The sequence below is a fragment of the Cyprinus carpio genome, chromosome B24 (genome assembly GCF_018340385.1).
Source record: "Cyprinus carpio isolate SPL01 chromosome B24, ASM1834038v1, whole genome shotgun sequence".
In the NCBI taxonomy this organism is placed as follows: domain Eukaryota; kingdom Metazoa; phylum Chordata; class Actinopteri; order Cypriniformes; family Cyprinidae; genus Cyprinus; species Cyprinus carpio.
This window is the reverse complement of record NC_056620.1, coordinates 6,310,706-6,335,114: the sequence shown is the minus strand read 5'-3', so window position 1 is coordinate 6,335,114 and position 24,409 is coordinate 6,310,706. Positions and strand designations below refer to the sequence as shown.

The 24,409-nt window shown below is 37.0% G+C and overlaps 2 protein-coding genes across 4 annotated transcripts in view; one reads left to right on the top strand and one right to left on the bottom strand.

Annotated features, from left to right (window-relative positions):
* Positions 1 to 482: 482 nt before the first annotated feature.
* On the bottom strand, positions 483 to 21,082 carry zgc:101569 (uncharacterized protein LOC449822 homolog). Of its 3 annotated transcripts, none has more exons than XM_042752513.1 (6): positions 20,946 to 21,082; positions 17,846 to 18,016; positions 12,053 to 12,150; positions 11,144 to 11,288; positions 1,981 to 2,130; positions 483 to 1,071 (listed from the first exon to the last, which is right to left on the bottom strand). In XM_042752513.1, the coding sequence occupies exons 2-6, from the start codon at positions 17,973 to 17,975 to the stop codon at positions 836 to 838; spliced, it is 759 nt and encodes a 252-aa protein (XP_042608447.1). In that variant the 5' UTR covers positions 17,976 to 18,016; positions 20,946 to 21,082; the 3' UTR covers positions 483 to 835. The 3 variants fall into 3 exon arrangements, with proteins under 3 accessions (XP_042608447.1, XP_042608444.1, XP_042608446.1); XM_042752510.1 differs by lacking the exon at positions 20,946 to 21,082 and adding an exon at positions 19,910 to 20,169; XM_042752512.1 differs by lacking the exon at positions 20,946 to 21,082 and adding an exon at positions 19,949 to 20,160.
* A 12-nt stretch (positions 21,083 to 21,094) lies between these two features.
* LOC109050111 (putative nuclease HARBI1) overlaps positions 21,095 to 24,409 on the top strand; it is a 4,600-nt gene continuing 1,285 nt past the window's right edge. Inside the window, exon 1 of the mRNA XM_019067782.2 lies at positions 21,095 to 21,848. Within this exon, the coding sequence (XP_018923327.1) occupies positions 21,095 to 21,848 (754 nt within the window). The remainder of the gene's footprint in view (positions 21,849 to 24,409) is intronic.

Sequence of the window (24,409 nt, the reverse complement as noted above, 5' to 3'; positions counted from 1 at the left end):
TTCAGACCAGATGGATGGCCAGGTGCATGTGTGTTACTAGAGATGGCAAGAGGATGCAGTATGGGAAGAAGGAACATTGGCGGAAGCAATGTGATGCTCTGGGCAATGTTCTGCTTGGAAACCTTGGACCCTGGCATTCATGTGGATGTTACTTTGACACGTACCACCTGACTAAAAATTGTTGCCGACCACGTACACCCCTTCATGGCAATGGTGTTCCCTGATAGAAGTGTCCTCTTTCAGCAGGATAATGCACCTGCAACTGTTCAAGGTGTTGATGTGGCTTTCAAAGCTCCCCAGATCTCAATCCAATTGTGCATCTATGGGATGCATTGGATGAACAAATCCGATCCACAAAGGCTCACCTTGGAAGACTTAAAGGATCTGGTGCTAACATCATGGTGCCAGATACTACATGACACGTTCAGAGGTCTTGTTGATGCATCAGAGCTGTTTTGGCAGCACAAAGGGGACCTACACAATATTGGGCAGGTGGTTTTAATGTTGTGGCTGATCAGTGAAAGTGAACATAACAGCATTGGCAAAATAACCACTCATGTACTGTACTTACAAACATGCAAGACAAATCCCCTGAAAAAATGTTCTTCAGTATGGTTTTTAAAAAACTGATAATGGCAAATGCACATCCTTTCATGATATGCAAGTTGGTTTAATAACAATTACAGAATACTGAGAACAAGTTCTTATTATTGTTTGTGTTACTATGTGCAAGTGATATCTTAACCCATGTCTGGAATGGGTCAAAAAACAGTCCATAGACTTTAACCTGTGATAAACTGTAAAATTAACATCTTACATCTGTTCATCTGGCCGTTTACAGTTTACTCTTAGAGAACGTCCCACCCCTTCCAGCACCTAAGCTGAATTTTGTTGCTCCAGTGACTGCTTCAGCTACAACGACTGGCAGGCCATGGTCAAACTCATACTGCATGGCCTGGGTGAAGGAGGTGGAGTCAAAGACTGCGTGGTAGGCGGAGTTACGGTCTGCACGGAGACAGAGCTGGGGAAATGCGCTGACCTGTTCGGCAAGTTCAAGAGCCACTTGAAGTGCTAGAACAAACAAACACAGACTGACAGTTAGATGTGAAGATGCCAAAATGGGGCCATTCCTAGTTAAGTTTAACAGACCTCTAACAAAAGAAGGCAAACTATCAGCAAAAAACACTGGGAAAATGTCACACTCCTAAACCATTTTTTATTTTTTTTTAGTTGACCATAATGTGTAACCTCAAGTAACCTCCATATCATCATTCATTTCCTTCTTATATGAACTCGTTTTGTCCTTCTGTGTAGCACATGAGAGCTCTGGCCTCTGTCCAGATCTCCTATGGAAAGTCCACACAAGTGACTTCACTTTGGAACTGAAGTGCTTACTTTAACAGTATCTCTAAACAGCTTTGAGCTCATCTCATCTTACCTCGCTGTGACTGTGTGAACTGCTGCCACACTACATTAGTTTAATCTGCTAACATCCTCAAGCGAACTCCACTGTGAGTGAATGAAAGATACAAACTCTAATACACTGGTCGGATAACAGCCCTACAGTATTAAAATATGCACTGATATTTTGTAGAAAAGGTAGAAATAGTTAGAGGGAACCTCATTGTTCCAAAACTGTATTACTTCCTTTGTATAGTATTTTGTAAAGATATACTCCAGAATGTTCATGCTGCTCTTTTTCATATAGTGAAAGCATATAGTATGGCAGAATACCACAAGATCACTCTAATAATCTCTTTAAAAATAAGAATATTCTCTTAACTTCTCAAATTTTATTTTCGCATATTCAAACTTTCCACAATTAGTCATGACTCATGTGACAAGCCAGAACACCATCAAGCATATTTTTCTAAGTAACTATTAATAATATTACTACAACATAGGTAAAATGTAGTTGGTTTATGAGGTTCAACTGCCATATCATGCTAAAGCAAATTTTAAGGTATAGTGTATGTGTACCTTGGCCATCAGGCACCACTCTGTTTGCCAGTCCAAATGTTAAAGCCTCTTGTGCCTTAACCGGTCGGCCTGTGAGGATGAGGTCTAGTGCTCGTGAGAGACCAATCAGCTGGGGCAATCTCACCGTACCCCCATCAATCAATGGCACACCTGTGTAAGACAAACAGAAAGAGGCTTATAGAGGAGTTGAGGATTAACTGGTAGGAGATGAGTTTTGAACACAGATACCATCCTAAAGTTTGAAGTCAGATTTTCTTATTTAAAAGATAATAATACTTTGTTAGTAAAGGATGTATTAAATTAATTAAAAAAAAAATAACAGTAAAGACATTTATGATGCCATGAAAGTTAGAATACCCATGCCATTTCAATGTACAATTTGTCACTGACTTGTGAATTTGTCACAGCGCACAACAAATAAACTTGAATCTAAAAAACTTAATTGATTTTAGAGTTACTTGATTCTTATGGATTACTGGACAAATCTGAAATCTAGGTATTAATTAAAATGTATCAATATGTGAAAACACTTAGAATATACTGTAGGAGTGCAACACCAATAAAATTATTATTGTTAATATTATTTAAATGCAAACAGACCATTGTATTACACACACAGACACACACACACACACAGACAGACACACACACACACACACACACACACACACACACACACACACACACACACACACACACACAAACAAAGGGTCCTAAATACATGTCTAATCACCAGCAATCCCTCAGCACTTAGAGCTCTCTTTATCTCTGCCAATTCAAACTAGCATCATTACTACCACATTCTATAAATGATATTTTCTCCTGTAGCGGGTTATGGAAATAATGCAGCTCTATTCATAGTGGCTCGAGAGGGTGAGAGATAATGAGTGGATACATCTGCTACCAATCATCTGTCCTCTCAGTCCAACACGCTACACATCTGGCAGCCTAAGCTGAGGTGGGAGGGAGTTCTTTCAGTGAGCACATCCTTCCATATTTCCTCTGCTCTTTTAGCCCATTACTCAAATCTGTCGTTCAGAAAGTCAGTCCTCCATCTCTATTACACATCTGCAAGCATGCAGCTGACACACCAGATGTGATGAGGTGCATCTGTTTCAGAAGATGAACCTATAAAGTCTTAAAAGCAGAGGCAGTGTAGAAACCATAAATGCAAGGAATTAAGGTACAAGTCTAGGTTTGACCAACTGACCATCTGAAAGAATCCAAGGGATTTTTTGACATACAAGAAAATTTGCATTTAGGAATCAGTGTGGCCAAACCCTCAAAGGTACTTTTGTACCTTTTCTAAACTCATAGTATGCATATTATATCAAAGTGTGCATATTATGGAGTATATACGCTGCCTTTAGGAGTATATAAGGTACAAACATGAGTGTACTGCCCCAGAGATAAATTTTTGCTAAATTTGGTAGTTATGTTTACATGCACTCCCTTTTGTCAATCCAAATAAATCCAATCCATTTGTAGATTCTCTAAGTTCTTTTATATGTACCCTAAACTAAGCATTTAAGCCATCATAACACTGGTATTTTTTAATTTGATTGAGAAAGTAGTCTGATTCAAGCATTTATGTTGCTAAAATTTTCAAATTAAACAGATTATTTATGACCATAACCTGTTTCAGTCAGATCAACATTTTATTCAGACTGAGCTCAATCGATTGTGGGGTGGTGACTCAGTGGTTAGTGCAGCTTTCACTGGCCAAGGCCCGCCCATGAGGCCGTTTGACTAACATGTCAACTAATCACAGTTCGTTTCGTTCATCGTCACGTTTCGAGGCGTGGAAATGTCGCCACAATAACAGACCGGTGTGTAAAACTCTCAGACATATTTTAAAGATTATATGCCGCAAACTTAAATATTTCACATACTTTTGAAAATCCAGCATTTAGTTGATCCCGAATAAGTGCTCATTGTCACAGTTGTAAACACTATGAGGGGGTTTGGCGCCACGGTATCTTTGTTTCCAGGTGGAACATTAAAGAACGCAACACACATGTCTCATGGAAATCCTGTAGAATTCAACCAATCCGATGACGACTTCAACACTCCTGAAGTGTTTCCACTTTAGTGTCCCATATGCATCAGACGTTTAGCCAACGGTCCGTGGGCGTGACGTCTGAGGCTGAGACTAGTGCAATCCCAGAAGGTTCAGGGATCGGGTCCTGGAGGCCATTCTGTGTGGAGTTTGCATGTTCTACTATGTTGCTGTGGCTCTCCTTCTGGTGATCTGGTTTCCCCCACAATCCAAAGACATGAAGGAGAGGTGAATGTAGGTATGAGTGGGAGTGTGAATGTTTATGTCTGTGTATGTATCCATCCAGGGTGGTTCCTGGGATAGGCATCCCCATCACCTAACATAAAACTGCTTGTTCTATGTACAGTGTACATAGACATTGTACATAGATGGATGGATTGAGTTTAGTCAGACTGATGTAGGTAATTCCCAATTGGAATCTGTCTGACTGTCTGAGACATCAATATGATTATAAAGAGATTATTACGTTGCACGTAAACTATGCTGTGACTGTGAGTTAGATAAAGCAGTCCATATATCTCATCAAATCAATCCACTAACTTTATTCACAGACCTTGACTATTGCGCAAAATCCTCTTGCTTTCACACACAGGAGACATTGAAGTGGTACAATGGCTTTACAGAAATCACTGAATGACTCCATGTCACTAGACCTGCATTAGCAGCTGGGTGATTTCAGTTCGCTTCAGGTGTTTGTTTGACTGAATGAATGGATCCGTCTGTGTAAGCCTGAGCTTGTGGTTGAACTTTTATGTCTTCCTGTACGTGTTCATGCTGGTGATACTGGTATCCACAGAACATCAAAGAACCAACAAAGCCTACGACGCAAGCTTGCACACACAATGGTGTTGGGGTAATGAAGTGTTACACCACACTACCACACTAGAGCTCAGGAAAAAAAAAAACTTTAGACGTACACTTACATAAACGCAAAAACAGCTAAATGAAAAGCTATAAGATGTGGTCTACAAATAAGAACCAACATGACCATGATACAAAACCTGTCGCATATTAATTACAATTCCAAATCCCTAAGAGTTAAACCTGAGATTTAGTTAATTTAAGTTTAAACTGTTCATTTAAAATAAATTAATGCATTAAGGGAAGCCTTCCATTCTCAAGACAACTCAAATCCATCAATGTATTTGATGAAATCTGCATCACTGAGTCCAAGCATTATATGCCAAGGAAGGATCTGAAGGTTGAAAGAGAATGTCTGTAAAATCTGAGAAAGGTCGAGTCATTTCAGTTGTTGGCAGCCACTCCAGCGGCTGAGGTGGACGAATGGAAACTGCATTCAGAACAACTGGCTTTGACCACCTGGGCTGTTGGATTAGATACAAGGTGTGCATTTAGGGCCTCTTAAAAATGATAAACTCATATTTCACAGATCTTCTGGTCTCTGATAAATGTACTGCATTTCATTTGAGCTGGGAACAAACTGTCCAAGTGAAACAGAATATTTGATGAGAAAACAATGACTGGGTCATGAAAAGTGGGCGTTCTATAGCAAAACGGAATCAGACCTGAATGTGAAGTTCCCATCCAGACACTGTCGGAACCCAATTTTTGACATGCATGTTGAGGCTGAAGGTCAAGTCAGGACATTTTGATGTATCCCAAATGTAAAACTTTACCTGAAAAGCCCAAATATGGGCTATAGATGATGTAGGCCAAAAAGGAGAGTAGTTTTAATAAATGTGGCAAAGTTATTACATTTAATTTGAAGTTTATAAAGGCTTATTCCTTTGGTATAACACACTGAAGAATTTTACACAATAAGACCAGGAAGGTGTTTTTAAGAAAGTAAATAGGGCCAATGTGCTAAAGACTATGAAAACTTTTACTCAGTCAAACAATATTTCCCTTGGGTTTTACTGTGTAACTGCACTAGCTGAATCACTTAAGCCCCTTTCACACTGCACGTTGGTGCCGGAAAATTGCCAGATCACCTTCTGTGTGAATGCAAACACGTCCCGGGATGGATTCCGGGATCAATCCCGAGTTGGGGACCTAGTAACATTGTATGAACGAGAACGAGCTCTGTGTGAACAAAAGCCAGAACCAATTCCGTAAAGGGTGTTTTATAGTGATGACGCACGTTATTGTTTGACTCTTTTACCGGGTGTTTTGAAGGTAGATCAACGTTTGCGACTAAAAAATATGTGCTAACTGTAATGAAGCTGAGATCAGTTAGCTCCTCACTATCTGTGCTGAAGCTGAGATCGTTTGCCAGCTAAATGAAAGTTAACGTGCCTAGCGTTTTCAACTCGTACATTACACGTCACATCCTGATGTCACGTGTCAATACAGAACCTTTACGGGTTGTGTGTGAATGCACACACATATTCCGGGAAATCACTGACAGTGTAAAAAGGGGCAAAATCTAGTGACCGGGATGAATTTTTCTGGAATCGCAGTGTGAAAGGGGCTTTAAATGGCTTGTTCACATTCTTTTCAGGGCTGTTTCTTTCAGTTTGGTGGTTCAATGTAGTATATGAAGACAAAACAGGAAGTATTTGGCCACATCAGAGAGATTTCGGTCAGTTTTGGTAGCATATTTTCCTTTTCCAGGGTTACCTCCCCCATTCGCGTCTCTTTCTCATTTCTGTCTCGTCGTCTCTCACCACGAGGGATTCCCCTAGGCTGTTCCCATCTTGGTCTCCCATATAAAGCCCTAAAATTCACTTGCCAAAACAAGATTAGGTAAAATAAAACCTACAAGAAGGATGTTAAAATAAACCCTTTCCACTGATGGTGGCCAAGACATCTATTATGTGAGATGAATGGTGTTTAAGGGCCTGCTGTGCACTGTGGGTAAGTACAGGAGAGAGTGAGGAAAATTCAGAGGAAATAAGTGGGTAGTGTCAGAGCGCTTAGCCTTGTTCTGGGAGAAAAAGTCTCCAAATGATAGTTCCCATTTAAACTCAATCATAGTAGAATGGCCACAGGAACCAATGTGCGGCAAAAACAACACACAAAATTTGTTGACAAAACATATTGGTAGGAATAGTTACATGTTAGATACTCAAATCAGAAGAGTAATGTGACTATAGATATCATATCATGATATCATGTTCGTGTTTTCAGAAATAAATACAAGTTTCTGGAAAAAATGTGTGGCGTCTACCTGTGCAAGGTTACTAGGCTGTACTGAGTATGTTTGAGCAAGTTGCTATGCGGCGTATAGAGTATTGAGGGTGGTTGCCAGGGATTTGCTACATATGAAGTGAAGTGAAGTGAAGTGAAGTGAAAAGTGAAGTGAAGTGAAGTGAAGTGACGTGTGGCCCAGTATGGTGTCCCATACTCGGAATTTGTGCTCTATATTTAACCCATCCAAATGCACATACACAGTAGTGAACGCACACACACACACCGTGAACATGTTTGGTGCCTTGCTCAAGGGTCTCTCCTCAGTTGTGGTATTGAAGGTGGAGGAAAGCACTGGATATTCACTCTACCCACCTACAATCCCTGCCATACCTGAGACTCGAACCTGCGACCTTCGGGTTTCCGACTCTCATTCCTTGAGGCCGTGACTGCCCCTTGGTTATGCTGCATAACCAAGATGTTTTGAGTGGTGTATAGCATATTGCTGTGCGGTTGCTGGGGTGTTGTGGGTGGTTGCTACGTGGTTACTTAACTGTTCTGAAAGGTTTCTAAAATGTTTCTAAGCAGTTGCTAAGCTGTTATAAATGTTTGTATGGATGAAAAGGTGCGAAACTAGCTGACAAGCCAGACTCTGAGCTGTTAATGTTGATTATTTTCAGATTAATTACTGGAATTATTTAACAGAAATATGTAAGGTATAACTGACGACGGGCCAATTATTCCACTTACATCATAGTTACCACACATCAAGACATTGTTCAGATCTGCAGGCATGTGCAGCGGGGGGTGCTTTGGGGGCTCAAACCCCTGCCCTTTTCCCCAAATTCATCAAAAGTGCCCCTCTCTCAATAATTATCAACAATAATATATTGTGGTTAATAATATGAAATGCTTTTGATTTATAATTATGGTTCAAAATCAGTAACAATGGTCCAAAACTCTGAAAATACCTGTTTATTTTTACTTATAGTCTGAGACGACATTGTCATTGCGTTGCTACAGGTTGTGTGTGTCTTAAGGCTGGAATACAAGACTTCTGCCCAATTTTACCCTGATTTACAGTCTGGAGAAGTTGACGCTAGTTGTCAAAAATCAGAGCCAGTCTATAGATTTGAGTTAACAGATTTCACAGAAAATTGCGTAGTGTATGAGGGTCACAGAAATAAATAGAAACATTGTGTAGTGTATTCCAGCCTTTAAACAAGCTCAAATTTCATTGGACAATGTGAACTGGAGTGGTATCTTCCCGGACTTATTCATGAATTGTTTAAAACTACATAGCAACTGGCTGGTGTCCGGGGTGTTTTTTTTTTTTTTTTGATTGATTGTTTTGTTTTTTGAAAAGACTAAAATGGAAGATGTAGTATTAATTGACCCTTCATAGGAAGCATGACTGACAGGCGATCTGACCAATCATAACGCTGAATACGCCATTTTGTCCGACACACAAATCAGACAGGAAAGTAGGCTAGATTAACTTCAGAGTTAGTTGAAATAAAATACCTTCTGATGTTCATTCATGTTTATTTTGTGTTTTAAGTAAATATGAAAAGATGATCGACTCACGTTGTCACAACAAATTAAAGAGCCACAAAAAAAAATTGAATTCCACAAAATGACAAAATGTGAAAGCTAAGACTTTGTTTCAAACCAGAAATAGCCTGCTCTGACTTCTCTGTCGGCGCGTTGTCAGTGTCCTCATTGCTCTGCACTGCGTGAGAACATGATGTGTGGCATGGGAGCGAAATGGCTTGTGAAGGGGCAATTGTTAGTAGTGTTTATTTTACTCTCATTGAAACACTTACTAGCATTTGATTTGATAGTTAGTTAAAAGAAGCCCAAGTGCCACTAATAGGCCTATTGTGAATGTAAAGTGTAAGCAGTTCAATTTGTGTCATTAAAATGCTCTTTTGTTTAGTAACTATTTTCTTACACATCTCAAGAGTCTATATATATATATATTCTGCTCTATATATGGCTCAGGTTCCTCCTTGTAAGTAAATATATGGAATTTTCACCCATTTTTTGGTCCATGAAATTATAAGTCTAATAAGAAAAGATACATACCTTACCTCACCAAAACACATTATTTGAGGTATCATTCATTTCTCATATATAGTGCAGGTAAAGTTACATGCCAAATTATTTAAGGGTTATAGGTTTGATCAATTTCTTAAATAAGAACAATACTAATGCAGACAATTGTCTTAGCAAGAACCAAAATTTTTTCATTGCACAAAAAAATTCAACTAATCATTACTGTAGAGCACCGGTAAAGACTTGAAGACAGCAGGCGTCACGTCTTCCTGGGTGGCTCGAGTACAGTAGAGGCAGACAGTCTGAGGAACAGGGTTCACAGGAACATGCGGGCAATGCCCGGATGCTTGGTTTAATGAAAGAGAGGGTCATGATGATGGCTCTATGTTTTAAACGAGCAGCTGGAAAAATCAGTTCCTGGCAGTAAATTATAGCACTGCTGGCATATTTATACCCACTGTGGTCATATTTGTAGCATAGAGAAACTAGTACATGCAGAATGAAACTGCATCAAATTTCTCTTCTCTTTTTATGTACTGCAAAGCCTGTCCATAATAGTTTAGAATTGCAGGATTCAATTTACTATGTTTGGACTGAAATTGACACCTTTTATTTTATTATTCACAATACAGCCATTTATAGAATCCTGCAAGTGCCAATGTACAATAAGGTAATATCATAGTACATAAATATGGTAATCCAGGAGTGTGCAGTCCATATAAGCTGTGAATGTTCTGCACACCCATGCCATTTGACAGAATGAGCTCAGGGATTGGCTCATGAATATTAACAATGTTATAAATTCCAGTAACACTTTATTTTACGTTACATGTACCTACTATTATAATAACACTTAATTATGCATAATTATTTACATGCAAGTAACCCTAAGCCGAACATTAATCCTAACCCTAACCATATAGTAAGTACATGTAGTTAATAAATATTACTCAGTCCTTAAATATATATTTACACTGTAACAATGACACCCTAAAATAAAGTATAACCTAAATTCCATTATCATTTAAGGTGTAACATAAAGCTTACATAATAAAATGTTACATAACTGTCTGTAAATTATTTATCCAAATGACAAATTTTTATGACAAATGACAATTTTTAATGCAAAAGTAGCGTAACTACATGAACAATGAAAAAAAGTTGTAACTGTATGTTTCTATGGTTTCTCAATTTTTTTTTTTTTAAATCCATTGGAAACATTTTTTGCCATAGTAAACATATGCTGAAAGTACACATTATTTGGCAAAATGCTTGAGCAAACTAATCTATGTGAAGATTTCTGAGGATTTTTATTGTTACATTTGTTTCTCTCATGCTTGACAAATGTGTGACAAAAAGTGTGTACAAGTATGTGTGTAAGCATCCATATGTCTCTTGGGAAGGCACTGCCACCTGGCTATTTCCAGCAACAGCTCTGATACTTTTAAAGTGGTCGTGAACTGCCTTTGTTTTTATTTTGTACTGTTCTCTGAGGTCCATTTATAAAAAAAAAAAAAAAAAAAAAAAAAACAGACAAATCAATAGTGGCCACGTAGTAAAACCAGTTACTCATTACTGTTGGATCCAATGATTTTATAAAACATTTTGTTTTTGTCAAAAATTGTAATTATCATTACTGTAAAGTTATTTAAATGGTAGGTTTTATGGTCATTTTACCATTTTAAGTGTTACCATAGATATTGGTGTGGTTTCAAAACAACCTAAACAACAAGTAGTTCTATTCTAATATCAGGATTTTCTTGTAGGATTTTATTTTGGGATTTTTTTCAAGATTGTTTTTTAGAAGAAAAATCTCCCAACCACAAACCCCTTTCCTCCAACCCAGGTCCAGAGTTGTAAGTATGAACAAACAAAGCAATGCTGTCCGATGTTACTCCTACCTCAGCCTTAAACAAATTAACATCAAAGTACAATAAGTGAGAAAACAATACCTACCAAATCTGCGACAGAAAACGCCCATGATGGAGCTCTCCTCGACCACCCTCAGGTCAGCCAACAGGGCCAGCTCCAGACCCCCAGCCACAGCGTACCCACTGACTGCTGCGATCAAGGGTTTTGAGAGCCTCATACGAGATGGACCCTACAACCAACAACACACATCAGTATATTGCTCTTTTACCTGTTGAACCATACTGTAAGACTGCAAACATTGAGTGTCAGATGTCAATTACATGAGCATGTACACTGAAAGTGACTTAATAATTGTTAGTCGCTATTATCAGTGGGTGTATCATCCAAATGTGTTACATGTGAGCTTCACAGTTTGCTCTACTATTGGTAGTTGCCTATAGTCTCTGTCACTTATGTGGTACATGTTACTCATTTCACATGTGAAGAAGATGACACATAATAACAAAGCTCATTTACAAATAAAAGTTTTTAAAGGAACAGTAGCAAAAAAATCTTGTTGAAATCTGAAGGCCTGATCACAGCAAGACAAATGTTCAGCGTAAACATACAAGAGACCAGGGAGCTGGTTCTGGTTTCCTCTGTTATTCACTCTCTCTAAGCAAAATAGTCATGAGCACCACCAAATCGTAGTTTTATGTAACAGCAGCGGCTCTGGGAATGTGACCAAAAGTGCAAATTTTTGGTTGGCCAGCCTTTTTCGCAATGCAAAGGAGGGGGGTGGAATCTGTTGCAATGACTGCAATGTTTGCTTCATTATGAACATTTTGGAAGACATTTTAATTTTAATAAATGGTTGTTAATGTGTCTGTTAATACTTTAAGGGTCACAGAACATTTCTTAGTTACAATAGTACAGCAGACTTAAAGGTAATGTATTAAATGACTCCTCTAGTATTACTATGCAATACTGCATCTAAGAAGGGCCACTCCGTACCATGGGACCAGGACCACGGCTGACATCTTGCTCCAGTTTGAAAGAATCAGAGGTGTGGGCCAACTCCTTCAGATCAAAACCAGCACAGAAATTCCCTCCTGAAACAAATAACTTGATTATTTAATTAACTGAAAAGGCAACCTTTGTGAAAAAGAAGTCCACTTTGGCATACTTTTAAAAAGAGTACTTATTACAGATATTATATTCTTCAAAATAATACAGTTAAGTGCAAACTTAAAGTATTTGGTAATTGAAATAAAAAAAAAAGTAATTGCAAAAAAATAAAAAATAAAAAATAAATAAATAATAATAATAATAATAATAATAATTCCAAACTGCTGAACTTTAGAGGCTTTTGTTACTTTTTTGAGGACTTAAAAATCACAGTTCACCCAAAAATGTGAAATTCTGTCATCATTTTCTGACCCTCAAGTCATTCCAAACCTTTATGAGTTTCTTTCTTCTGTTGAACTTAAAAAATATGTGAAGAATGTGGGTAACCAAACAGTTGCCGGTCTCCATTAACTCTCAAAGTATGAAAAAGTCATTGGGGAGCAGCATACATTCTTCAACATATCTGAACTGTCAGAAATCAGGGTATAAGAATAATTTCTGAAGATTTAATTTCTAATGTAAATTATATATTAAAATTTTATGCATTTTAATTTATAATGATGTTGCAATTTAATAAATTAAAAGTATAGGCTATTAACTTTTAGGTACCACTTTATTTTAAGGTTTCATTGTGAAATATGTTACATGTATTTACAGGGCCGGTGCTAGCCATTTGGGTGCCCTAAGCACAAATGCTTGGCGGTGCCCCCCCCCCTCCCCTCCCCAACCAAACCACCCACCCACCCACCCACCAACCAAAGAAATAACTACCATTCAGAATTTCTTCTTAGTTAGGTTCTCTTTACTTCCAAAAATAACTGCTGCAAATGAATAATTGGAACTGAACAATGTAAACACAGAAAGTTAAAAGTTCAAAAAAAAGTTTAGTGCAAATAACAGTATAAGTGTATGAATTTTATGAAGTATGAATTTTAAAGTGCACATTTTATAACTGCAAATAATCATGCATAACTGCACAGTAGAAATTACTCAACAGAGGGAATACATCTCTATAAAGAGACCCATTCTGCTATTCTATAGAACTATATTAAACATTTTCACTACCATCAGTTGTCAGAGGCCCTACAGAGGCACACGCCTACATTTCCTAGCTGCAAAATCAGCTATCAGGTCATCATATGAACAGTTTCTGAGCCACGTCCCCATTGATGCTGATGACAGCCAGACCACTTAAAACGTTCCTCGTGCCTGCCCACTGATGAACGCAGGTACGTTTTGATGAGTTTGAGCTTTGAAATATATATAATTTATATATACAAAATAATTATACACAGTACACACACATATATCATGTAGACACAAACTTTTATTTTGGATGCGATTAATCGAGATTAATCTTTTCCCAGCCCTAATAATTTGACAACTCTGTAAATATGAAAATATACAAACACTGAGATTGTGGGGGTTTTTTTTTTTCTAATTGCATTTTCACCAACAGATGTCGCCCTTGGCCGAACCTCTTGAAAATGACCGCATGCCATAGTACAACAACGAAAAATCTTTATCTAAGCGGTCTAATTTTGGCAAAATCACATCACGTTCAGTTGCAGGGTTTTTCTAAAGTTCAGACTGAGGCAGATAGACATTGTATTGAAGCGAAGAAAGAAATGACAATAGGGAACGTTCTGCACTAATAGCTATATGCACACGTGACACATCTGTAACGTACGGGAAAATTAGCTTTATTTGTCATTCAAATATGACGATGAGGACCCCAACGATTGGCCTTCCTTTCCTGCTCAAAACAAACTGCATCTTTAACAGCCCAAGTTTCACAATTTCCCCGGACCCCGTTAAAATAAAAGACACAGTTGGGGGTATTTTTAGATCTTAAAAAAGCATTCGACACTGTTAACCATGATATCCTACTAGAGAAACTGAAAAACATATGGTGTAAGAGGAGTAGCTCATTCTTGGATAAGTAGTTACTTAGAAAAAAAGGTATCAATATGTCCAAATAGATAATTGCAAGTCACAATTGTTGCAAGTGACATGTGGGGTTCCCCAAGGCTCTGTGCTGGGCCCATTGCTTTTTCTGTTGTACATCAACGACATATGTGAGGCTTCCAAAGTATTAAAACTGATATTATTTGCGGATGATACAAACTTATTTTGTTCTGGTGACAATCTGAAACAACTTTTGGATACAATGGAAAAAGAAATGGTACTGCTAAAAAATTGGTTTGATTTGAATAAACTAACATTAAATATAAGTAAAACAAAATTTATTGTGTTTGGTAATCGTTTACCGAACACAAGAGGTAAATTAATGATTAATGAAATTGAAATAGAAAGGGTGTCGGCAATTAAATTTCTTGGGGTGATAATTGACAATGACTTAAATTGGAAGCCCCATATATCCTATACTAAGAACAAGATTTCAAAGTCAATTGCAATATTATATAAAGTTAAAGACTTATTAAATGAAAAATCATTATATACCTTGTATTGCTCCCTAGTGCTTCCATACATTACTTATTGTGTGGAAGTATGGGGAAAATACATACAAAACAAATACCAATTCAATATTTATGCTACAAAAGAGAGCCATACGAATAGTAAAGAAAACCAACTATAGGGAGCCAACAAACTCCCTATTTATTGAACTAAAGGCCCTAAAGTTTAAAGAATTAGTAGAACTAAAAACATTACAAATGCAGTACAAAGCAAAACAATCATCAATTGCCAGAAAAGTATCCAAGGGTTGTTTACAGAAAGAGAATGTCAACATGATTTAAGGGGAACTTGTATGTTTAAAAAGAACCAAGTGAGGACCAATGCAAAATACTATTGTATTTCAGTTAAAGGTGTAATTCTATGGAACAGCTGTCAAGAGGAATTAAAAATATGTGGGTCACTAGCAAATTAAAGAAAGCTATTTAAGAATAAAACACTGAAACTATATGAAAACTATTTAAAGAGTGATAAATGAAAGCGGCTTTTTTGTTGTATTTTGGATTGTGGAACTGTATTGATTGGCAAAAATAATGTTATTGTAGTCTAGTTATACTAGTTTGTCAACAGTATATTGATGTAAAACAACAGTTTTTTTTTCTTTATTTTTATTTTTTGTTTATTTATTAAAAGATGAGATGTTTTAAAAAGGGTAGGCATTATAAGCAAGAGCTTCAGCCTACACCTGTTCAGACTAATGTAAATATGTTGTTGTACATTAGCTCAGTTGTGTTGAACCTAAGTTGTCCGTCTGAAATAAACTAAACTAAACATTCAAACTCAACAACATGCAGGGCTAAAAGCCCCGGATCTTTTGCACTACTAGCGACGCGGACGCGCCGACGCCCCTGGACATGCATACTACACGCAAGGGCTACAAAACTAACATTTTTATTTAAAACATTGTCTTACCTGCAAGCGACGCGCGAGCATCATCCCGCTGTCTCTTCTTTTTTCTTTTTTCCGCCCCCGACTCTTGGTGCCTTTTCGAGGCCATGTCTGAGGTCGGTGTCTGCCAAATTTGACATTGATTGAGGCATAATCGAACAGACCACTGGGAGGTGGGGAAGGGGGGGGCACCAGAGGGAGACTGGCACAGAGATTCACCTTTTTTCTCGACTAATTTGGTCTAGGCCTATATTACTTTTGTATTGCTTTTGTATATTAACATGCTTTTAGAAATATTTTATTTGTTATTTATACTAGTAGCCTATTGTGATGATTTTTTTCACGACCCAGATTTTTTGGTGCCCCCCCCAAGCACTTCGTGCCCTACGCGCAGTGCGTGATGTGCGTGTGCGGAACACCCCACCCCTATATTTACTATGGTAATAAATTATGCATGATCACAAGTAATTAAAGGGATACTCCACCCCAAAATTAAAATGTTGTCATTAATCACTTACCCCCATGTCGTTCCAAACCCGTAAAAGCTCCATTTGTCTTCGGAACACAATTTAAGATATTTTGGATGAAAACCGGGAGGCCTGTGACTGTCCCATAGACTGCCAGTAAATAACAGTGTCAAGGTCCATAAAAGGTATTAAAGTCATCGTCAGAATACTCAATCTGATGTGCAATCTGGGTTATATGAAGCGATTGGGAACCCTTTTTGTAAGCGAAGAAAACTAAAATAACGACGTTTAGTTTTAGTTTAGTTTTCTTTGCTTAAAAAAGTGTTCCCGTCGCTTCATGATGGCAGATGGGAGTATTCTGACAATGACTTTAATACCTTTTATGGACCTTGACACTGCTATTTACTTGGCAGTCTATGGGACAGTCACAGGCCTCCCGGTTTTCATCCAAAATATCTTAAATTGTGTCCCGAAGACAAACTGAGCTTTTACAGGTTTGGAACGACATGGGGGTAAGTGATTAATGACAACATTTTCATTTTGGGATGGAGTATCCCTTTAATACTAAACCAGCACTTAAACTTATAATAAGTAAATGTTTTTAATTATTATTTTTGTAATTACACTGTAACAAAGACATAAAGTGGTACATACAGTATATGTATTGTTAAATAACACACTACAGTTACAATTAATCATACACGTGCTTAGGTATGTTAGTCAAAATCAAAATGAGTGTAGTTCTTTAAAACACAACAATGATTTAAAGTTCACTTTAAAGCACAACTTTTAATTTGCCGTTATTCAAACGTGCACTTTTGTTTACTTGAGTGTATAAAAAAAGTAATTAAAGTGTTTTTTTGTTTGTTTTTTTATTTTTTTTATACACTTAAGTGTTCTTTTATTTTATTATATAAAAATTTATATTATACAATACAGGTTTTTTATATACTTTGAAGTACACTACAAATGTCCATTTACCACAATTAAGCACACTTCTTTTTCACAAGGGAATACATGTTAATTAAAAGAGTTATTTTAAACTTTCAAATGATAATTTATTTCAGAGAAATATTAACAGTTAAAACAGTCCTTCAGTGTACTTTAACACATCACAAAGCAATAAAACAGCAATTATTCATAATTTAGCTGTAATGTGAACATGGACGCAATTTTCATAATGGCTTCCTAATGGACTAGTAAAATCTAGACCAGTATTTGACATTGTGTGTGCTCAATTGCATTTTAATGTCCCTTTAAATGCCTAAGATATAGTATGTTAACACAGACCTGAACCTGCGTTCTGGTGAAATAAGGGAGTTCTTGTGTGGCCATCATTACCTCTTGCACTCATTCACCTCTTCAAAGCTCCAGCAATTACTGTCATCACACATTCTTAATGTTGCCGTCTATGTAATGTTATCTACTGTGTTCAGTTCACCTGCAGACAGTCCTCTGGCTGAGCTCCAGGTTTAGAGTGTTAGAGAGAGCAAAACCTCTCATTTGACTCGTGATAAAGGTGATTTAGGAAATTTGAGCAGAGATGGTTGATCCAGGTTGAACAAATTATTTCTATTGAGGGTGTGCAATTTGATGGCCTAGGATAATTGTTTTCAGTGTGGTAATATTGTCATCACAGGCTTTGACATAACACAGACTCTTGTAGCCATGTGCTGCCCACTTAGTCAAAGATTTTAACAGGGGGTGGGAGGATGGGGAATAAGGGGAAAAGTGCATGTATAAACTATTTCTTTTCTTAACTGCTCAATCAGATGGCATATTTATTCTTTTCAATAACCATCAAAGTACACCAAAGTTCAGATCAATAGCAGTGTGTAAGTGAACTTACCGACTCCATAAAGCACTGCCACATTAAGGCTGTTGTCCTGGTCAAAGGCCGACAGCTCCTCAGTCAGTCTCTGAGCGGTCTCTTGATTTACTGCATTACGCGCTTCAGGACGGTTAATCCCAATAAGCATCACCGTACCCCTCCTCTCAGAAATCACCGTCCCACTTGCACCTACCACAATCACAGAATGAAATGCATGCACATTCATCATAATCTGCTCGCTGATACAATACAATAGATAGACTTAAAAAACAATAAAATATGTCAAATAAGTACAGTATATGTAGCATATGTGCATATTTGCTTTGATATTGGTATAATGCAATGGAATTCACATTTTTGTTCACATTCACAGTGGCATTTTTAAAAAAAAAGTGTCTTATGCATACCAATGTTGCATTTATTTGATAAAAAAATAAATACAGCAATATTGTAAAATAGTATTACAATGTAAAATAACTGTTTTCTATTTTCATATATTTTAAAATGTAATTTTTTCCCATGATGGCAAAGCTAAATTTTCAGCAGCCATTACTCCAGTCTTCAGTATCATATGAGTTTTCAGGAATCATTCTAATATTTGTTGCACAAGAAACATTTATTATTATAACATATTTGATGGACATAAAATGCTTCTTTCAAAAACATTAATAACCTTAATTATACCACACTTTTCACTCCCAGACATGTTATACTAATAAATGTTTCTCGTAATTAGTAATAAAAATAATACGTTTCACAGAAAATTAATAAATCTAACAAAGTCTCAGACCTACACTGGACGTGTGCGACCCGTCGTATCTCGGATGCACTGTAGGCTAGCTACTCTGGCCACTTTGTTTTCCTAATATACCCACTTACAGTATAACAGAGCAAGGTCAGCTAATCTAAATAATCTTTAGTCTAACCACATGCACACACTGTAATCGCTGACATTATGTGTAAAACTGGAATAACAAATTAAAAACTGTAAAACTCATGCTTTTCAGAGGTCTTTCTTTTCCAATCTCCTGTCACTCAGTGCATCTTTGTAAAACATTTGTTGGTAAAACAGTGCCTTTTGTCATCTAAATCAAAAAACAATAAGAAAATTAGAGTTTTGTTTCAGATGGAGTCTATTTCTGTGCCTTATGTAATCTCTTATTTGAAAGGTTTTGTAAGTAATATTCCCTGGAAGAAAGTTGGGTCATTACCTCACAAATACTTCATTACTAACAAAATGAGAGAAATTACATTTAAGTTGATTCATAGATTTTACCCGGATAAGTGCTCTCTTAAAAGACTCTCTTTTTTCTGTTTGGAAAACCCTGAACCCTCTTTACATTTATTCTTGAATTGCTCTTACATAACATCATTTTGGTGTGACATTCTTGACTTTAGCAAATGTTATGTGATTCCTAATTTTGTGTTTACTTATAGAAATGTAATTTTTGGTTTTCATGAATGTGAAAAAAAAAGTGATGCTTACTTCATAAATCTTGTGTCTTTTAGCTAAATATCATATCCATAGATGTAAATTTTCAAAATGCAAACCTCTTGTTTAAGATTCAAACTTGAAATGAAAATGTATTTTGAATCAACTGAATTCTCTACAAATTTAAAAGCAATAAAAACAATGGCTTTGCTAAAGGACTTGGCACTTTGTCTGGACTGAAAGACTGAATGAACCTGGACTGTTGTTTTATTGTTATGATTTGACAATGATGACAACCGTTGTTATTATTGTTGTTTTTTCAAGCATTCAATAAAATAAATAAATAAAAAAACTATAAACTTACTGGGCCTGAAACCCGGACAAGTCGAGTCAATATTATTTATTAATTTACAAAAGATAGATTGTTTCAAAGCAGCTTTAAGAAAAGAAAAGAAAAGAAAAGAAAAGAAAAGAAAAGAAAACACACTCTGTGTGTGTGTGTGTGTGTGTGTGTGTGTGTGTGTGTGTGTGTGTGTGTGTGTGTGTGTGTGTGTGTGTGTGTGTGTGTGTGTGTGTGTGTGTGTGTTTATGATTTTGTTCAGTGTATATACATACACACACATATAGTAATCTTTCAAGTTTATACTGACCTCTATTGACAAAAACCGGAACCTCGGATAATACTTTACCTGGGCCAGCGCTTTTTCTTTCTTCTTTTGAAATGGTGCTGTAAAATCTTTGTCCTTTCACTGAGTTTAAAGTAATGTGGTGAACTGACCTCCTAAAGCCATTATTAACTGATAGTCTCCCTAAAGTTAAAGCCATGTTGTTTCGCTTAGTTTATAGTGGCAGATTGTGTCAAACTTCACTGTTTCACGTTGACATATGATGGCAAAAACGATTATTAGTGAGCAATACCAAAGCAAAAGTCACCCAGAAAACACCTATAAATTACAAACTTGTGTATAGCAACACTCACCCTTTATTTCAGTGTCAAAACTTAACAAGAAAGGACACCAAAAGTTCCCAAACGGTAAACAGACCAAAATATATCGTATAAATTAGCAAAACATTCTGTTTACAAATATATCTGCCTGGCTGAACCAGATATTTTAAACAAATCTGAAATCTGCCATTAGAAAAAAAAAATTTTTTTACAAAATATATTATCTTGTATTTTCTATGGGTTTAAAAGTGAAATATGAAACGTTTTGTGATATTTATCCTTTAAACACTTAAACACACGAATAAATGCAATTTTAACATTCAAAATTAATTTTAATAATAAAAAACAAAGAATGTTGTCTACTGTGTATGCAAATATAAAAAATAAAACTAATAGTTTGTCAAAAAAAAAAAAAATCCTGTGTGATAAATACATAAAGATTTTTTTTTTTTTTTTTTTTTTCTTTTTTTTGTAGCTATTTGTCTTTATTTGTATTTAGTTGCCAGTAGGACTTTTATCATAGAATGTAAAAACAAATCTTCCCAAGACCCGGATGTTTAACCACGATGACCTCCGGCTCGTTTTAAAGTAATTTCTTGTGTTTTGCAGTTAAAATGTAGGTTTTTAATCACATTGGCTGGCGGTCAGATATATATTGACATAATGCAAAAGAGCTGGGTTTAGGAATGCTTGGTCGTTATTGCACGCGGTCATACTGGATTGTTCATGGACCAATTTACCTGAAGATCCTTGTATGACGATTCTGATGGTTATCGTCCCGCCACTGTAATCCCGAGCAACAGACGGTCAAACCAAAACATCTGTTTTTAAACAAATCTAACCGAAAGGGAGACTTTTACAGGTTCTTCTTTTTCTTCAGCTGCTCATAATGTCTTTAGCTGGAGCGCTGTGGTTTGCTGTCCAGGATGATTTATTCTCAAACGGACTGTGTAGCAGCTCACCATCGCCCAGCATCAGCAACACAACACAAGACCAACAATCCAGCGTCAGCGAGCCCATCGCTGCCTCCGAGACACGCAGCGTCCTGGACGAACTGGATGATCTCTTTATTTCTCAGACTTTACATTTCAATCGACAGTGTTTGCGGTTCATCATCGATTTCATCCAGGCCCGTTTAAAGAAAGACGTGTTCGCGCCCGGCCACAGCCTGACCTCCGCAGAAGCCAACATTCTGGCCACGCTTGCCTGCTACGCACAAGGCTCTCTGCCCAGTAAAATCACCGACCGGCTGGGTATAGATCAGACAGCAGCGGGCGAAGCGCTGAAGACCATTACTAAACTCTTAGCAGACACGAGTCCCGATTTCATCACTTTCCCGAACAGCTACAACGACCGCATGGGTGCCGCTCAAGCCTTTAAGAACCTGAGCGGTATCCCGCATGTGGTGGGAGTGCTGGGGTATCTGCACGTGAAGGTGAGCCCTCCGCTTGGGGAGGAGCGCATGTATATGAACACTCTGGGCTATCATTCAGTCATGATGCAGGTCATATTCGACGTGGACGGGAATCTCTTGAGTCTGGAGCAGTGCTGTCCCGGAGGAACTCCTGAGCACACTGTTTGGGAGAACTCGGAAATTGGCAGACAGTTCAGCATATTTCAACACGGTCACACGTGGGTTGTTGGTAAGTTGTGAGGCGTGATAAAACGTCACGTACTTTAGAATGTGTCCTGTTTACTTTTCTGAGGGTTTCCTGTTTACAGTGTAATTATAAATGTAAGTACTGAGTAATATTAATTAACTACATTAAGTTACTGTATGGTTAGGATTAGGGTTTCTCTTAGGGTTACTTGCGTGTAATTATCCGTAATTACTTGTTATTATAATAGTAAGTACATATGTTTAACAAGGGCACCTTAAAATAAAGTGTTACAAAAATTACCCAGAGTAACAAGTTCATATTACCCCAATAAAAAACAAACAGATACATAAAAAAAATATTTAAAACCAGAATCATTAGATGTCATTCAAAAACTCTGTGTAAGGATCTGTGTTTGTTGTTACCCTGAATGACAATAGAAAATAATTCCACCCATATGTTGACATTTTATTTTCACACAGTTATTTGAAACATAAAAGTAGTCCTTTTACTGGCATTTAATTGGCTTTTTATTTATATAAACTTGCTGTCAGTTTATTTTGATACAAACACCAAAATGGGACCTCTCTCTCTAAATCTTTTTATTTAATAAAGATTTATTAAAATTGATAATTTCCTCAAATAAATACTGGTATTTAGAATTTTATATTAATCAAAGAATCCTAAAAATAAACAATTATAATAACAAAAATATTAAGCAGCACAACTGTTTTGAAAATTGATAATAATAAAAAATGTTTCTTGATCAGCATATTAGATTTTTCTTTCTTTATGTATGTATGTATGTATAAAGCACTTTCACACAACTATCAGTTGATCCAAAATGGTATACAGTACGTAAGGAATAACTGACTCCGGGCCGTTGAATTATTAGAAAATTAACGCACACCCGTGGTGGGAAGCGAAGCGTCAGGTGTGCATTATTTTTCTAATAATTCAACGGCCCAGAGTCAATTATTCCACTTATACTACGGTTACCACACCTCAAGACATCGATCAGATGATATATTTAAAGGTATTCGTCTGTTTTTTTGTACTTAAATCGCTATTGTGAGTAGGATTATTTCTTCCGCATCTCATCCAATGCCTCTTTTGCTAGTTCCAAAACGTCATTTTAAAGCTGCTAATGGAGGCTTGAGCCGCTGATAGCATTCAAATGCAGTTATTAATGAAGTTATTAGAAAGAAAGCGAGAGAGACAGACAGAGAAAGAGAAAGCAGAGTGAGAGCTTGTGTGAATTAGGCTACCTCTGTGTGTCCCTCAACAGTGTTCTGCAGCAGCGTCTCTAAACAGCACTGTTATTACCTCGCTAGTGAGAAATGTCATGTGTATTTACTTTCGGAAAATCATCTGTCATGTTGTTGTTTTTGTTAGTCTTGTGTGCAGTATATGTACTGTATGCTAACTTCCGTTATTTCAGTTATCTATGCAAAGTGAGATGGAACTGTAATGCAGTCAAGAGAGCTGCGTGGAACAACATTCGTCATGCGTTTCCCTGACAATAGTTGCACACCTCAGAATGTTCATCAGTCAATCAGATTCAAGCATTCAACAGCCCATTCAGATAGCACCCATTGGTAGCATAAATATAGAAAACAAAACTGGAGCAAGAATTGAGCCCTGTGGCACCCCACAAAGCAAGTGGGCGTGAGGACAAACTATGTTGGCCAATGGAAACACTAAAACTTCTGTTTGTTAAAAAAGATTGAAACCATTTCAACACCTTGCCCTGTAACCCAACACAGCTCTCCAACCTGGAAATCAAGATGTTGTGGTCAGCCATATCAAATGCAGAGCTTAAGTCTAAAAGCACCAAAGCCACAGCATTCCCTTTATCTGTTTCTAGTAAAATATAATTTACAATGTAATTTTTCAAAAATATTATTTGACCTCAAATGTGACTGCAGCTGGGTCAACACAGTTTTCTCAAGAATCTTAGAAAGAAATTACAAGTTTGATATAGGCCTAAAAATATACAAATTTGGAGAATAAAGATTGGGCATCTTTAATAATGGAATTACTGTAGCTGTTTTTAGGCAGTCAGGAACAACCCCAGTAATTAGACTAGCATTAAAAATAGTTAAAAGATCATGTCCAACAGTATTGAAAATCTGTTTTAGAAATCTAGATGGAATGATATCTTGAGAAGATTAAGTTGGTCTTAGACATTCAACAATGCCTATACAGGATTCAAAAGAAAACAGGCTGAAAATCCGCTTGATCTCTCAGGTTCAACAGTATTCCCCAAGGGCAGGTTAGATCTTAATTGAATGATTTTCTCATTAAAGAATGTACAGAATTGTTCATACAGTGATATGGAAGCATCAGGAAAAATGGGAATTGAGCACAGAATCAATGACAGAGAAGGGGTTATTAGGTCTGTGTAAATTGTCACCAATAAACTATATATATAATTGGACTTGGCGGCCTTAACAGCTCTCTGATACACATATAAGGAACATCTCCACATTTCATATGAGACCTGTAACTTTTCCTTGCACCATTTTCGTCCTGTTCTTCTGCAAGCCTTTCTGAGCAAACAAGTTGAATCATTAAGCCATGGCTGGGGTTTAGTAACAATATGT

Excerpts from the sequence above, each read along its gene's own strand:
- zgc:101569 (XM_042752510.1), bottom strand. The coding sequence starts at position 20,084 with ATGGCTTTAACTTTAGGGAGACTATCAGTTAATAATGGCTTTAGGAGG. Across the intron at positions 12,151-17,845 it reads GGCAGTGCTTTATGGAGTCG|GAGGGAATTTCTGTGCTGGT; the intron begins GTAAGTTCACTT and ends TATTTGTTTCAG. Across the intron at positions 11,289-12,052 it reads GCCGTGGTCCTGGTCCCATG|GGTCCATCTCGTATGAGGCT; the intron begins GTACGGAGTGGC and ends TGTTGGTTGTAG.